The 15,169-nt window shown below is 33.9% G+C and overlaps 1 protein-coding gene across 1 annotated transcript in view; it reads right to left on the bottom strand.

Moving 5' to 3' along the window:
* The window catches only part of LOC123659001 (YEATS domain-containing protein 4-like), a 34,748-nt gene extending 24,975 nt beyond the window's left edge, over positions 1-9,773 (bottom strand). The window contains exons 1-2 of the mRNA XM_045594284.1: positions 9,657-9,773; positions 9,495-9,580 (exon numbers count right to left, since the gene is read on the bottom strand). Of these exons, the coding sequence (XP_045450240.1) occupies positions 9,495-9,530 (36 nt within the window). The 5' untranslated portion in view covers positions 9,531-9,580; positions 9,657-9,773. The remainder of the gene's footprint in view (positions 1-9,494; positions 9,581-9,656) is intronic.
* Between the last annotated feature and the right edge of the window lie 5,396 nt (positions 9,774-15,169).

The raw sequence follows: 15,169 nt of genomic DNA, 5'->3' as shown, positions 1-15,169 counted from the left end.
TAAAATATACAAAAAAGCAACTTTTAGTTGTCAAGCAGTTTTATTGTTGTTATCAAGTTACGTTGGCTAATACTCTTTCGTAATCATTATACTAATTTTAAAGTCAATAAAAGTCATATTATTATATTATATATTTTTAATATATATTTTATTATATATTTTATTATATTATATATTTTTAACCGACTTCAAAAAAGGATTATTTAAATTATAGATTAATTAATTATAGATTATATAAATATGATATTAGAAAGTTATTATTATTATTATTAAAAAAGGAGGAGGTTACTAAATTCGACCGTACATTTTTTTATGTATGTTCGGGGATAACTTCGTCGTTTATGAACCGGTTTTAATCATTATTTTTTTGTTGGAAAGGAGATATCCCAGGTGTGGTACCATAATAAGGAAACCAGGATCTGATGATGGGATCCCAGAGAAATCGAGGGAAACCCTTGAAAATCTGCATAACTTTTTACTGGGTGTGCCGATTTTGATGATTTTTAATTTAATCGAAAGCCGATGTTTATCATATGGTCACAATTAAATTTGATCGAGATCTGATTTCAACTTTTTGAGTAATCTTTGATAATGCGTATTTACTTGACTATTTTTTCGTCTACCTACGTTATATTACTTGTCGATGTAATTGAAGTCGGTTTATTTTGTTTGCCAGCAAACACAATTATTAACATAAGAAAATACGTAGGGACTAGATTAGGTATAAAAGAAACTGAAAATTTTAATGTTATTTATTTAATAAGCCGCTATTGATATAGAATAGCTAAGTATATACCTACCAGTTGCATTTATTACACCATAACAAAAACTAGTTTGGTTTTATTTTATTATTATTGTGTTGAACACAAACTCTTAAAAAAATTGTTATACCTACATCTGGTGTGACGAATAACTTTTGTTACACATTTTAAATCCGTAAGATGAATTTAAAAATTTATAAGATGATTTAAATAATATATCCTCTGAAAGCGGAATGTTATAGTGGCGAAAAAGTTTTATATATAAATCAATAAATAAACTAACTAACTTTAATAACTAAATTAACTTAATAAACTAACTTTTCTCAAGAAAACCTATACTAATTAACCTAACCTAGCCTATGATAGAGTGATGAGGAATGAATTGTGGTCAGCATTTTCTGTGAATGGTGTGAGCATTATCCTCATACGAGCATTGCAATCTCTTTATAGAGATTCTAATGCTTGTGTGAGGAAAAACGGGACATACACTGAATTGTTTAATATCGAAAAAGGTGTTAGACAGGGATGTGTAGCGTCACCGTGGCTGTTTAATCTATTCATGGATAATTGTTTGACAGATTTAAATGAGAATGAATGAGTTACTCGTCAAATGTCTTCTCTATGCTGATGACCAACTATTACTTACGTCTTCGGTCGAGGAGTTGCAGATGGTAACTGCTATGAATGGAGTTTTTATAAGAAAGGGAATGAAGATTAATGTAAAGAAGACGAAAGTGATGGTGTTTGAAAGCCGTAGCGTGCATTCCATATAGGCAGAAAGGTACTGCCTACCTTGCCATGTTACTAAAAATGATATGTAAAACATGAACATTACATATTTTTGAAAAAGATATAAATCATCATTACAGCCTATACAGTCCACTGCTGGACATAGGCCTCCACAAGTTTACGCCAAAAATAACGTGAATTCATGTGTTTTGCCCATAGTCACCACGCTGGGCAGGCGGGTTGGTGACCGCAGTACTTACTGGCTTTGTCGCACCGAAGACGCTGCTGCCCGTCTTCGGCCTGTGTATTTCAAAGCCAGCAGTTGGATGGTTATCGCGCCATCGGTCGGCTTCTTAAGTTCCAAGGTGGTTGTGGAACTGTGTTATCCCTTAGTCGCCTCTTACGACACCCACGGGAAGAGAGGGGGTGGCTAAATTCTTTAGTGCCGTAGTCACAATATAAATCATAATTCAATTTAAATCCGCTTCAATTCAAAATCCCGCCGTCATAATTATATGCGATATCAGCGCTTCGCGTGAATCGACGACGTGCCTTTTATAAAACTTCTGCCTACAATCGCTAACAAAATGTTAGCAATGACAGAAGGACATTAGATAATCCTACAATTTTATAATATCGCGCGTCATATGGAATACGAACAAAGTATTGTTGATCGATTGAATTGAGTAATCTCCTCCTTTATTGAAGTCGGTTAAAAAGTATTGTGTTTTTAACATTGGTGGGTTAAACAATGACAGTAGGCACAGCCAATAAAACGGTAGCAAGAATAACCTGTCAAATCAAATTGTCTTGAATTCGATAGCGTTTTTACCAATAATTATGATTTTTGACACGGTCGCATAATCGCAACATTCCATAGAGTAATTTCGTAACAGTAGTAATTCGCTTTAAATTTTTCGTTTGTGCGTTCTTGTTATTAGTGAAAATATTAATATATTAGTGATGAATAAGTTTACTTATGAAATATGTAACGGTGAAATACCAACAGATGAATCGAAAGCGTATATCCATTCCATTTCTCCTCTAGCCTTTTGCTATTTTTCCTTGGCATTGTAGCTGTGCTGCATATATTTAAGTGCGTTTGGTTTATTATTAATTATTCCTTATAAGTTTTTTTTTCTGATATCTACTATTTTATTTATTAAATGAAGACTATACCGTGTGTACGTGATAGCTTTCTTCTTTTATATTTTTCCATATGATAGTATGCGATGTTTTACATAATACATACGTCTAAAAAACCCACAGAGGTTATCGTCCGCTCCAGTATCGTGCAATGATAATCGTACCTACGTTGTTTCAAAAATAAAATTACGAAAATCGGAATCGAAATCATTTAGAAAAGAAGGATGTTCAAAATGTTTTATCTTAAAAATTATGTTAAACAATTTCTTTTCATAGGGTTTATGAATTAGTTTTTCGTTTGTAGATTTATTAAAGATTATTTTAACACTGAACACAATATTTAATGTCTATGACGAATAAGTAAACAAATTGTAAAAAGAACAAGATTCAGTTTATTGCTGTACATTCTAATTATATATTTACTTACCCTTTTATTTCCTGTAAAACATAAACTGTTAACAATATCAATAAAACTTACGATTAAATCAAGAATATTAAAATTAATGCAACTTTTCACTACGTAACATAAGATATAACAGGTAGGTATCCGTTAATGAACCATTTTGCGTAATAGTAACGAATGTTCCGCTAATGCTAAATATTATTGGTTCGCTTCCCGCTTATCCTTAATATTAATATAAGCGGGAATAACATTTAATCATGAAACACATGACTAAATCTACGAGTATATCATTACATAGTATAAAACGAAGTCGCTTCCAGCTGTCTGTATGCTTAGATCTTTAAAACTACGCAACGGATTTGAATGCGGTTTTCTTTAGTAAATAGATTACAAAGGAAGGTTTATATGTATAATACATGCATAATATAGTAGAGGAGCACTGATAGTTTTTGCAACCATGTGAAGCCGGGGCGGGTCGCTAGTATGTATATAAAACAAAGTCGTGTTAGTTACAGCATTTGTCAAGAACGGCCGGACCAATTTTTATGATATTTGATTTTTTGGTTTGATGTTGGCATATGCACACTAAATTTCATAAAAATCGGTCCAGTCGTTTCGGAGGAGTATGGTAACTAACATTGTGACACGAGAATATTATATATAAGACTAGCTGACCCCGCAAACGGTGTTTTGCCATATATATTATTAACTGCATTAATCCCCCCCCCCTATAACTTAGGGGTATGAAAAATAGATGTTGGCCGATTCTCAGACCTACCCGATATGCACACAAATTTGTAGTATTTTAACTAACATCGTGACACGAGAATTTTATATACTTATAAGATTTACGTCACGAAAGTGTAAAAGACATGTGTTATATATCTTAATCTGTACTAATATATACTAATATTGTAAACCTGAAAAGTTTGGATTATTTGTTTGTTTGCTTAAACGTGCTTATCTCAGGAATTACTGGTCCGAATTGAAAAATTCCTCTGATTTGGATAGCCTATTTGAAGAGGAAGGTTCGGTATGCTTTAAGAATAAAATGCTGATCTCGGGAAAACCCCTTTAGTTAGTTCTAAAGGGGTCCATCTTATGTCTAATCTACTAGCTTTTATTTGACTTGTTTTTTTTTGTATTTAGCATGGAGTATGTAGTAAGTGTTAAATAATTCAATTCCTTTTGCGAGTATCCACCCTAGAGTGGGATACTTTGGATGTATGGTGGTTTAATACAACACATGTCGCCGTATCTATCCTGTACATACCTATAATAAAAACTAATCGCCGTTCGTTAGTCTCGCTAAAGCTCAAAAGCAGCTGGATCGATTCGATTTTTTTTGAGTATTAAATAAAAAGTTAAACTAATAATTTTGTTTAATTTTTTTCAACCGACTCTAAAAAATTGAGAGAGAGGTTCCTAATTCGATTGTACTTTTTTTTAAACTAATTTTAAATAAACGTGCTTGCTAGGGGGATTAGGATTAATTGTAGCTAATATAAAATTTTAACGAAAAATATTTTATTTAAAACGATAAAGCCGTTATTGCGTTTAAGCGAGACAAGCTAACGGAGATTGTAATTGACACGAAGTTCAACGGGTTCAGGTAGTAAATAATAAACACCTCAAAAAAAAAACTGGGTTTGTAGAATATAACTTTGACTGCATTTTGTCGAATCTCTCGACAAAATGCAGTCAAGTTATATAATTAATACTAGTTCTTGCTTTTTTTTTAATTTTGTTGGTTGGTTTTTAATTTAGTATATAAAAGTATTTAGGAAATTTAGTATTTTAGAAAATAACAAATACCGTAAAATAAAATAAATCAAAAAAATAATAATAATGATTCAAACTATGGTATTAAGTGAAATAAAAAACATATGTCTTTATTTATTTTTATCGACAGTATAAAATTACATAAATAATTTAAAAAAAGTTTACTAGTAATATTTTAGTTTTGCAAGCGTCATATTATACAGTCGTGTGACTGATATTACGTCACTTCCGTTATATATTTTTCTTACGGTTTTAGTATCACATTTTTTCAGTTCAGTCGCCCAGCCAAATGTCAAGCCTGCCGTAAGGAACTTCGTTCCAATAAGTAAACAAAATCTTTATTGTAATATTACATTTAAAATTATAATAAATAATGAAATATTTACAGCGTTACATCGCTTTTCATCGTTTCAAGTCTCATTACGCTAGTCGCTACGTCATTTACCATACATTTCAGTGTTTTCTGAAAATGAAGGGTATTTTCATAATGTATTATCTAATCTAATATATTTTTTAAATTGACTCATAAGAGTGCAGCTGCCGATTAATCAAAAAAATATAAATATATAACACATAAAATTGGGTTTAGTAAAAATATATCATTAACTTTTATACGTTTTATACCGTTATACGTCAGATAATTTTATCGGCTACTGATAACTATCTCTAAATATTGCAAAATTTTCAGATAGTCGTACGAGAAAAACAAAAGAAAAGATACGGCTTTAATATAACTTATACGATACAAGGACCGGAAGGCAAACAGACCTTGATAACTCACGCTGAGTCTCTTAGTTCAATTTACAATTATTTAGATTAGTGTGAATACGTTAACCAAGGTTTTTAAGTTTTTTTATATCCAGATTGAAGCGAATATACTTTAATTACGTATTCTGCTTTTATATGACTAACCTACTATATATATAAATTGGAAAACCAGTTTTGTTATATTTTGTTCAATTTAAGTATGCTATAGTGTTATGTATTTGAGTTAACGAATAAATACGAGTAAACATAATTATTAGCATTATTATTTATTAACATTTTGTATTAAATGGTAAAAAATGTCTGTATTTAATGGTAAAAATTATCCAGTAATATTACCTAATATTAATTTATTAAATCATTTTAATATAGCAAAATTGTAGTTAACGAAGTATCTATATCATAAATAAAATGATAAACAAGAAATAAATTAAAAATAAACGCAACAAAAACCGACGTGACGGTTTAACCTCGGATATACCTACCTAACTCAAACAAATTACAAAATATATAGATACAAATTTTAATAGAATGAAACTACTTCTTAGCCTTCTAGCTCTTGGTAGTCTAAGTTATGTGTTAGAATTGCTGATCTTCAGTTAAATGTAGAACACACATGGATATACAATATGAAATAGAATAAAAAAGATACTGGCAACTAAGAGCCTTTCGGTTTTATAAAAGAAATATTTACTTTGTCAAAAGTTGATAGTGACAAATAAGTACTACTGCGTAATACTTCGCATCGCCTAATTTCTAATAGAAAGCCAAGTTTTCAATTGATAGTAAAGAAGATTAACTGTGCTATCTTTTACCGTGCCAACGGAAATTAATGAAAAAAAATCTCGGCAATCGGCCCATTTGAAAAATATAAGTCAAATACATACCTAATACTACAACATACTACCACTAACACTATGTCTTAACTATAGTGCCTATTAGTTCCGTATGTATATACTAACGTTAAATTATTATTCCTCCCTTTTTTTCTTCTTAATTTGAATTTTACTAATACTCAATTTTGCATACCCACAAACGTCTGCTCTTGTATACGTCCAAAGGTTTGCTGGTAGAGAATGCTTTTAGCATTAAGTTCGCCTTTTGTACAATTATTCAATGTATTGTGCAATAAAGTATTAATAAATAAATAAATAAATATATTTATTTTACGTTAAATAAATATTTGCTACTTAATTTTTACATAAACAATCCATATTATTTTTAGAATAGTCACATTTCGTTTTATCCGCACTCTACAATTCGACTTGTCACAGAACGATGTCAAAAGATTGGCACTACTACTGTTATTGCTAGTGATAACACTGATTTTGTACACTTTTCATCTTCACAATTATTGTATTTATTTATTAAACTTTATTGCACACACAACAAAGAAGATACATTTTAGAACGATTCGATACAAAAACAACTAATGTATGCAAAGGCGGCCTTATCGCTTATAGCGATCTCTTCCAGGCAACTTTTAATTTTGTTTTAGCAATAATTAGAATTATTTTTATGTTTAACTTTTTGATGTCTATAATCCCCATAATTGTCGAGTTTCCATTGGGTTAACAAACGTACTCCTATGATTAATTCGAAATTATCTAGAGAACTCAACATTTTAAAAGTTCTCCTTTCTGTGGAGTTTCTTGTCGATCCCTTTCGGCATTTTACTGTAATTTAATGCGTACTTATCTAATTATGAATATGCTTTTCATTTTTTATGTTTAATTTTGGTTCAGCTTTTCGTGGTTTAATTATGTGTACATCGGTAATTAGGTATTATGTCGTAATACTGACAATATTAATTATTAGATAAAGATAGTAATGATATTAACTAAACCAGTTTTTGCTTATTATTTTTTTGTTAATGAATAATTTCGATTCATAAATTACTTTGATAGGTTTAATAAATCTCAAACATGATTTCTAAAATATCCTTTTAGAAGCGAAGTCATATCGGTAATATTATTCTATGTCATAATTCTAATTTTTCTAATTTTACATAATAATTTTATTAGCTACAAAGATAAGTTTTGTGCAGGATTGTAAAGGATGAAATTTATGAAGTCAACTTAAAAAATAAAAAATTATTTTATTAATTAAATTTATGAAATAACCTATAATTAAAATTCTTCTTCTTCTTCTTTAGGGTTAATTGCTTTCAATAGTGTCAAATGAGCACAGATGATTTCGCAAATGTCACGTAGAAATAATTAAAATTAAATATTCGTTTGTATATGTCTACTATTTTATATGTAGGTATTTAATGAATTTCATAATATTAGAATCATGTTTTTTATCATTAGATAATTATTTATTACAACACGTGTCCATTAAAATAATCTTAAGATAATTTGTATTTAATATTAATCAGTTGTTTGCAACGAATTTCGACTTTGACTAAATATGTTACTTAATTGATGACGACTCGACTTCATTGTCGTTAACGGAAAAGGATATTTTGACTTAATTAATAAATAAAATGACAACAAAGACAAAAGTATATTGAAGAAGCACTGTAAAAACAATTTTTTGGTAGTGGCGCTGTCAAATTTCTTTATTTTTTCATTATTATGCAATAAATTAATATTTATCACCACGTATTCCTAAAATCATAACGAAGTTCGTTTTAAAAGTGTAGAACTCTGGCTGCGTATGAACAAAACATATATATATAACGTGTTTACGTTAACACCCCCCCCCTTTCTGATGTATGCGACTAAAATACCGAGGCGAGAATCAAACCCTAGAGCGCATGGCGGGGTCACTGACAACTGCGCAAACGGGAAGTCAAAGAAGCAGAGGTTTGCATTTGAGGCAGAATTTAAACACATAAAATTAATCGTAACAACAAACAAGTACGACGTTTACTGTTTATTTATACAAATATAATAAGTTGTATTATATTTTATATATTACCTAAGAAAAAAAATAACCTTTAATGATAAGAATCTATTTGTAAATATTTAAAATCTCGACACAGACGTCTTTTCTATAAGGTTTAATCTTTTGCATGTGTTTCTGATGTATTTTCTAAGAGATTAGATAATTATACGTCCTAGTGTTTTATTTCAATTTTGAATTTATTATGATATAGGAAATTAGTTAATGTTCCATTCGCCAGGTGGCAGAGGCCTCCTCGAATCTTCTCCATTCTGGCTTTTCTATGGCCACTCTACCCTATGCTATTCCCGCGACTTGTCTAATGTCGTCATCCCACCATTGGGTACCATTGTGTGATTATTTTACTCTACTTATCCTTTTCTCTGATCATGTGGCCTGTCCATTTCCATTTTTGTTTCGGATCTTGTACCTTAATCTTGCTTCGTATGTTTTTACTCCTTATTTTGTCTGGTTTTTTGATGCCATACTTCTTTCCATGGATTGTTGGCATATGGCGTGTTACAGTCCATGTTTCGATCCCATATGCCAATACACCATAGGAGTCATGTAGACCCCTTAATTAATTAATTTACTTTACTTACCAACTGCTTAAAACGAGAGTTTATTTGTGAGAGATAAGGAAAAGTTACCTATATTAAAATCGTTTTATTTATCTATATTCCAATGACAGGTGTAGTACATGTAAGATAAATCTTTTGGTATTTGTGTTCGCAAGAACCTGTTGCATGAATGCGCGGCAAAGATCACCGTCGCCTTTCTCAATGAAAATGTGTTTACCAATCCTTTAAACATCAACAAATGTCAATTATTAGCAAACTATGAGGTGACTTCCAAATATAAACCTAATATAATAAGGAAAACAAATTTGTCACCGCATACCCGCTAAGCGAACTCCGTCGATCATACGAATACTCGTACATTCCAAATCATGCGTTCAAAACTTTTTTAGTCACAGCCGTCAGTCAGACGGCACGCGATATTATTATGCGAGCACTCACCGGCTTCTCATGTCGGTACGGAGGACCTTCAGTCATTTTCTAAGATGTGATAAAATCGCCGCTCCTCGTGCGGTGACGGCTGACATCTGTAACAGGCCACCGAGGTGATTATTCGATCATCGAGGGCAGTGATAGGCACACTTGCACTTTTACCGGACTCACTTGTGGTTTGTTGGTAACAGGCAAAGATTCATTAGGCTGAGGATTTTCAGCGGTAAGTTAAGCGCGCAGCATGTCGGACGAGACGTCGTAGGTGTACGTTTATCGCTGGCGGACTGAATAGAGGTCGGCTGACGCGAGTGTGACGTCGCAGCCTCGCACCCTCCACCTCTGTCCTCCCGCCTCCGTGTGACGTGCGCATACGTTCCGTTTCGCACGCTTAACATCACGTTCAACTGATTGATTCCTATTATACAATTGCAAGCAGATTCAATTCACCTACATCTTATCCATTAAACGCCTAGAAGGATTTTATCATAAGGATATAATAGTGGAAAGAATTACTAGGAATTACTAAGAATCACTACTATTATAATATAATTTAAGTGTTTTTGTTAGCAATGGGTAAATATTTAAATTACTGGGACTACTGAAATACCATTTTTTAAAAATGGTTAAACCCGTTTTGAGATTTTATCCGACTTCAAAAAAGGAGAAGGTTATTACTTCAATCGTATTTTCGAAGTAAAACTTTACGCATGCTTGACTCGAGGAGTGAGCTGGTGAATGCGTGACGAGAGCATTACGAAAAGTGTGATCGGGCAGAGGCGAACTGAGCACATTTTGTTTCTCTCTTTCTCTTATAACGTTTCGTATAACTAAGACACAGTGCAGGCCTATTTTACAGAAGTTTTACTTTAGTTGTGTGGTCTAAAGCACACTCGTTTTTTTATTAGGTGGGCAGATTTCGATGTCCGATTCTTTTTTTAATCGACATCGTTATCTCTAATAATGCGTAGTTATTTGCTTGGCTAAATTTCGTCCATCTACGTTGTTTTACACCTCAAAGCCATTTACTATGTTTACAAATTTTGATGATTCTTTTTTTTTTAAACGAAAGTTAGTGCTTGTCATGTAGTCGTTTAAATATGTCCAAGATCTGATGAGTACTTTTTTTGAGTTATCTCTGAGAATGCGTATTTACTTGACTATTTTTTCGTGTACATACTTTGTATTCTGGTCTAAATAACTGAAGTCGGTTTTTTTCGTTTGCGAGCAAATACAATTATTAAATATAAAACCTGCCCAAGTAGTAGTATTTTAAAAAACTATTTTTAATTACATTTTCAGAATAGTATCCAGTAGGCAGCATGTTACTAAGAGGACTTAGTGACGGACAAAAGACATTAAATAAAGGAGGTGTTAGTGATAAGAATTCACTGAAACCGTAAAGAAAAAACATAAATTGGGCAATTATCAATTTTACTAATTTATGCACTCTTTTAACCGATGTCTAAAGGGAGGAGGTTTGTTGTCGACTTTATGTTTACTCCATAGGTCTGTGGGGTCTGCGGAGATAGCGTAACTATATTTTTTTTCCATTATCACCAAGGAAAGCTAACATGTACTTAGAAGCTATTTAATGTTAAATACATTCATTTGTACAAATTTATATTTTTAAAATAAAAATTTTCAAAGGGTTCAAATTATTATGACGTAATATTTGTTATGTGTTTGTGTAGGGAGCTGTAGAAAATACTTACGTAAAAGTAACGATAACTCTGGTTTTGTGGTGCGTGTGCCTTGTACGCGCCTAACAACCGCCGGTATTTGTACAAATATTTCTTTCCAGTTTCGATGTAGTGACCTTAACTTAAGTTTAACTCACGCTCGGGGCACAATACCTTTTTAGCCCCCCCCCCCCTCCCCATTCGAAAATCATATAATATGTCCATCAATTTTTTGTTTTACCGACCATTTGACGCTCCTTTGTGGGTACTTGAGTAGCGCCCGGGTCATGATGCCCCCTCTTGCACCCCCCAACCCCTCTCTAAGTAGCTACACCACTGTTTCGATGACTGTTCTTTTGGACCATGCTTTGGAGGGCACGTTAAGCTATCGGTCCTGGTTATTATCATATACACCTGATAGCGATCGTTATCTACCCGCAGTGGAGCCGCGTTGTGGGTTAAAATTTGATCCTTCTCCTAAGGGGAGAAAGGAGCCTGTGCCCGGTGGTGGAATGTTGTTACTGGCTAAACGTATATGGATGGATATACCTATACATTATTGAAACGAAGAACGTAGTCATTAATTTTTAAAAGTTGGGTTTCGTAATAATATCAGCAATTTTACTTGTTATTCATCGTAAATTTTCCTAAGTGATTAAACGAATAACACAAAACAATCAAACGAACAACAAAAAAAAAAACCGGTTATTATCTGTGTGCTTGAGCTTCTTCCTCAGTCGGGCTGTTCTAAATTTTAAATAAGATATTTCTTGCTACGCTCTACCTACATACAAGAGAAAAAATATAAATAACTAAGCGAATGCAGGAAATGCAAAAATATACTTTAAAACGTTATTTATATTTTATTACTTACAATATTATCATTCTGTAATTGCCTCTTTGCCCAAATAGAGGTCCATTTTGTTCTCAACACGCAATTTAAGTGATGTTTGTGTAAATTAACTAGTAAGTCGTTCAGTGGTCGACACTCGAAAATAATTAATAATTTAAATAACAAAAAAAAAACGAAAAATGATTAAAATAAAGAAACCCTTTTTAAATTTGTCAGTTTGACTACAAACTTTAACAATAAATAAAAGAGTAGGTATATACGTATTATATGCGTGTTTGTGTCAAATATATGCTAGTGTAACGGTTTTTTTTATTGATTTAATGTATTTTTTATGTCTAATTTATAAAAAAATTAGCATTCTGTACTCCTTCTCTATATAAACATTTACAGTTCAAGCCTCTCGTTTATGGAATAGCTTGCCCTTGAATATCAGACGTGTACAAACAGATGCAAAATGCTGCCTGCTTTAAAAAGACTGTTTGGAAACATTTTCTTCAAACTCAACAATAAACAAATAATTTATAATTATAATGTATATATGTCAGTATGTATGTATGTATTTATGTATGTTTTTTTTATGTCACTAGGTCGGCAAACAAGCGTACGGCTCACCTGATGGTAAGCGATTACCGTAGCTTATAGACACCTGCAACACCAGAAGCATCACAAGCGCGTTGCCGACCCAATCCCCAATCCCCCCAGGAGCTCTGGTCACCTTACTCACCAACAGGAACACAATACTGCTTGAACAGTATTATTTTGCTGTGATCTTCTGTAAGGTCGAGGTACTACCCCAGTCGGGCTGCTCCATATTTTGAGCAGGAAATTCCTGCTGTGCCCTACCTCAGTTAATGTATGTATGTATGTATGTATGTATGTATGTATGTATGTATGTATGTATGTATGTATGTATGTATGTATGTATATGTTTAATTATTTGAATATTTATAGTAAATTTGTTGTAGCTTGTACACCTATGCTGACGCTAGACCATATCCTCTACCCTAAGGTTACCTGGAAGAGATCGCTTTTTAGCGAAAAGGCCGCCCTTTGTACCTAATGAATATATTGTTAATATTTTTCTTTCTTTGCTATGTATCATTTCTGTTTTTGGTGTACAATAAAGTGTATTATTATTATTATTAATCTATAAGTGTGCGACATTTCATACTTCTCCGTTCGCGCAATTTTCGTAAAAAGGGGTACAAAGTTTTTGCTTTACGTATTAATATATAGATTTAAGACAACTCTCTGCTGCTCATTTCAAAGCTATATTATAGGCTATATACGGGTTCATATTGTAAGTATACTTCAGCGATTGATGAATGTAATTGGTATTGGAATAGTTATACAAAAAAATTAAATCAATGAAAGCAATTGTCTTTGACATATATTTGTTTCAAATATTTATAAGGCGCATAGACATATTCAGCTAAATATAAAAGCTGCATTTGTTTTATCTAGTAATATTTTATCAGTTAATGAAATATTATTTATGAAAGTTCCCTTTGTGCAGTTTGCAATGATCCTACTTTCTGCTCCGTGGATTGTGGATTCGATTCCCGCCTTGAGTCTGGGTGTGATACACCCATGTATTTATTTATGTTAGTATTATTTAGGTATATATATTCATCATAAAAAATATGTAGCCAAATCAGCCGACTGATACTTATAATACAAGCCCAGTGTGTGTTATAGGTATGTAGATATTTATTTATTTTGTGCTGTTTGTTAATTCATTTGAAATGATTCACGCTTCGGCCTGTAATATCCCACTGCTGGGCATAGGCCTCTTTCCCCATGTAGCACAAAGATTGGAGCTTATTCCACCACGCTGTTTCACAGCGGGTTGGCGTATATATTCCCTACTATGAGTAACGATCGCTAATAGGTTTTTTTTTCAAAAACAAGAAGATTTCATACAATTGAAGTTTTACAATATTATACATATTTACTGCTGTGTTTCTACGGCATTAAAGAATATAGCCACCCCCTCTCTTTCCGAGGCGAGGCGACTAAGGGATCGCCGTGTGGTGCCGGCGTTAGAATTTAGCATCACTCCTGTTCTCCCGTTCAGGAGACGGGCAGCAGCGTCTACTGTTTATTATGATATCTACTACGATACTGCGGTCACCAATACGCAATGCCAAGCGCGGTGACTACGGCTGAAAAACCCCCTATGATAGGCACTAATACACAATATGGGGTTAGATGCCAGGGGCTCGGCCCGACTCTTGGCTGAGACCTTCTACCCGGAGGACTCCGAAGAGGATGACTCCGAAGAGCACCGCCGGGGTCTTGGCCGGGCGGACTGACAGACTTCTTCGGGCCAAACTGATCCTCCCTTCACTCACATAGAACTGAAGTTGGCCAGTAGATCCTTTGACCCGAAGAAGGCCCCAGGTGCGGACGGTTTTACTGCCGATATATGTCTGCACGCGATCCAATTGGACCCGGACCTCTTTTTGTGCGTCTTCAACAGGTGCCTCGAGCTCCGATATTTTTCTAGGCCCTGGAAGGAGGCGACGGTGATCTTCCTCCGGAAACCGGGGAAGACTGATTACACAACACCAAGATCGTATCGTCCAATCGGTCTCCTTCCAGTGCTTGGGAAGATATTGGAGAAAATGCTCAGTACTCGCCAATTCGGCTTCATGCCCCAGCGGAGCACCGAGGACGCCCTCTATACCCTAGTTAAGTATATTAGAAACAAGTTAGAAGAAAAAAAGATAGTTGTACTGATCTCGCTGGATATAGAGGGCGCCTTCGACAACGCTTGGTGGCCTAAAATAAGGGTAAGGTTGGCTGAGGAAAGGTGCCCCGAAAATATTCGGCGGCTCTTGGGCAGCTACTTGAGCAACAGACGTGCCAGAGTGAGATACCTGGGGGAGGAGCACGTAAGAGACACCGGGAAGGGCTGCGTGCAGGGATCTATCGGTGGGCCGATTTTGTGGAATTTGCTCCTGGATCCACTACTTCGGGAGTTGGAGGCTAAAGGCGATTAAGCGCAGGCGTTCGCCGATGATGTGGTGTTGGTGTTCGAGGGTGAAACGGCCCTCGAGATCGAACGTCGGGCCAATGCCGTCCTCTAACGTGTGAGAGCGTGGGGAGCATCTAATAAACTTCGGTTTGCGCCCCACAAGACAAACGCT

This window comes from Melitaea cinxia, chromosome 13, assembly GCF_905220565.1.
Source record: "Melitaea cinxia chromosome 13, ilMelCinx1.1, whole genome shotgun sequence".
Lineage (NCBI taxonomy): Eukaryota > Metazoa > Arthropoda > Insecta > Lepidoptera > Nymphalidae > Melitaea > Melitaea cinxia.
This window is presented reverse-complemented; position numbering and strand designations above follow the sequence as displayed.